The sequence below is a fragment of the Calidris pugnax genome, unplaced genomic scaffold (genome assembly GCF_001431845.1).
Source record: "Calidris pugnax isolate Ruff unplaced genomic scaffold, ASM143184v1 scaffold28, whole genome shotgun sequence".
NCBI classification, from domain to species: Eukaryota; Metazoa; Chordata; class Aves; order Charadriiformes; family Scolopacidae; genus Calidris; species Calidris pugnax.
Genome location: NW_015090842.1, coordinates 8,492,139 through 8,494,176, shown reverse-complemented (window position 1 = coordinate 8,494,176; position 2,038 = coordinate 8,492,139). Strand labels below are relative to the sequence as shown.

Below are 2,038 nucleotides of genomic sequence, written 5' to 3'. Positions count from 1 at the left end.
GTTCCTGCTCCTGGGGTGGGGGATTTGGGGGGATCCCCGTCTAACCCGAGCTGCTGCTCCTGTTGGCAGGCATGAGCCATGAGCCGAAGTCGCCGTCCCTAGGAATGCTCTCCACCGCCACCCGCACCACCGCCACCGTCAGCCCCCTCACCCCCTCGCCCCTCAACGGCTCCATCGTCCCCAATGGCAGCCCGGCAGCCAGCAGCACTTTGTCCGTCCAGGCAGCACCTTCTTCCAGCTTTGCCGCCGCTCTCCGCAAGCTCGCCAAGCAAGCCGAGGAACCCAGAGGTAGGGGACAAGGGACGGGGGGGACAAGGAAGAAGGTTGTGGGGGGGTGGGATGGGATGGACGGGATGCTGAGCATCAGTGCCTTTCCCTGCAGCCACCCGGGAGCCGGCGGACGGCATTTTCTTGCCATTTCCCGAGCTAATGTCTTTCCCCAGCGTCGTGTCTCGAGGGGGCAGTTTAGAAATTCAATTCAGCCGGAGTAATCCAAATGCTGTATCACTCGCCCTACCCCGGGAGAAAGCCTGGGAGAGCCGGGGGGGGGAACCTGTTCCTCCCTGCCTTCCCCACCAAACCCCTCTCCCTCCCACCACGCTTCACCCAAATGCTGTTTTTTTTCCAGAGGCTTCTCAGATCTGTTCCTTCCCCAGCCAAATAGCAAATTTGGGTGCCCCCAGGATGGGATCTGGCCACCTCATCCTCCATCACACCCTCTCCCTCTGCTCGGGTGTGGGGGTGCTGCTCATGATGGGTGGGGGGAGCTGCCGTGGTGATGCCAGAGCATCCTGAGGTCCCCACTGCCTCGGGGACCGTGTCCTGCAGGAATTGCTGGGGCTGTCCCACACGTGCAGGGGAAAGCAGGCTGTCCCCAAGCTGTGAAGTGTTTCACCAGGAGACTGCTGGCACTGTCAGCTTGCCATGGGATAGTGTTTATCCCTGGTATTCCAGGTTGTTTCCCATTGTGGTGTTGCCTGGGCACTTTGGTCCCTGGGGAGGATGCTCGACCCTTTGGCAAGATGTTTTTTTGCAAGACTCTGTTTGCAAGGTGTTTTTGGAAGACCCTTTTTGGAAGATCCTTTTTGCAAGACCCCTTTTGCCAGGCTCTTTTTGCAAGACCCTTTTTGCAAGCTCCATGTGCAAGACCCTCCTCGCAGCCCCACCACCAGCCACAAAATAGCCCCTGTGACCCAAAGCCTCTGGCATCGGCTGCTCTGGGGGAAGCACGTGGGGATGGTGGGTCCCCGTGACACCCAGGGGACCAGGTCTTGGTGACACTTCAGCCTCGCTGGGAGCTTCTGGTTCTCCCAGGCTGCCTCCTCCAGAGCCCATCTGCTTTCTTTGGAGTGGTCGGTTGGGTTTGGGGGATTATTTTGCCTTTTCTTTCCCCAATACCCCACTGCTTGTGCCCCCACCGTTATGCTCAGCCCATCCGAAGGGATGTCAATGGGCTTTGGCATGGATTTCGTGGCGCTGGAGAGAAGCAGCCACATTCCCTTTGGATTTCTCCTTAACGACTGCACAGTTTGTTTGCAACAAAACCCCCGTCCTCGCCCGTCTGGGTGCCTTAAGTGGCTCATCCTGGGGGTTTCTAATAGGGGTGGCTTTGGGTGCGTGTCAGGAAGGGGGTTTCTCTCCACAGTCTGGTTTTTAACCCCAGGAAATGTTACTGCTTTGCCCCCAAATCTTCACCCTGCTTCCCTTCCCACAGTGGGAGATGCTCTGCTGTGGCAGGTGCAGCCGATGGGGTGGTGCCGATGGGATCCATCCAGGATTGCTGGCTTTTTTTCTGCCTTTATGGACTAGTGACAGATTCGCTGCCGTGGGTGCCAGTGGCTGTCCGTAGGGATGTCCGTAGGGATGTCCTGCTCCCCTAAAGCATCCCCAGCTGCAGGGGCTCGTCCCAACTGACTCCATCCCCGAGAAGCCACCAAAGCCATCTCCTGGCTGATGGCTCTTGCCTCCTATCCTACCCTGGGCTGTCTGCAGGGTGGGTTTTATTCCCCCACCTTCCTTTCTTTCCACCCCCCCCCCC

The 2,038-nt window shown here is 58.6% G+C and overlaps 1 protein-coding gene across 1 annotated transcript in view; it reads left to right on the top strand.

The window, feature by feature from the left end:
* The first annotated feature begins 71 nt into the window (after positions 1–71).
* Positions 72–2,038, top strand: part of GSE1 (Gse1 coiled-coil protein) — a 19,956-nt gene continuing 17,989 nt past the window's right edge. Inside the window, exon 1 of the mRNA XM_014942572.1 lies at positions 72–288. Within this exon, the coding sequence (XP_014798058.1) occupies positions 72–288 (217 nt within the window). The remainder of the gene's footprint in view (positions 289–2,038) is intronic.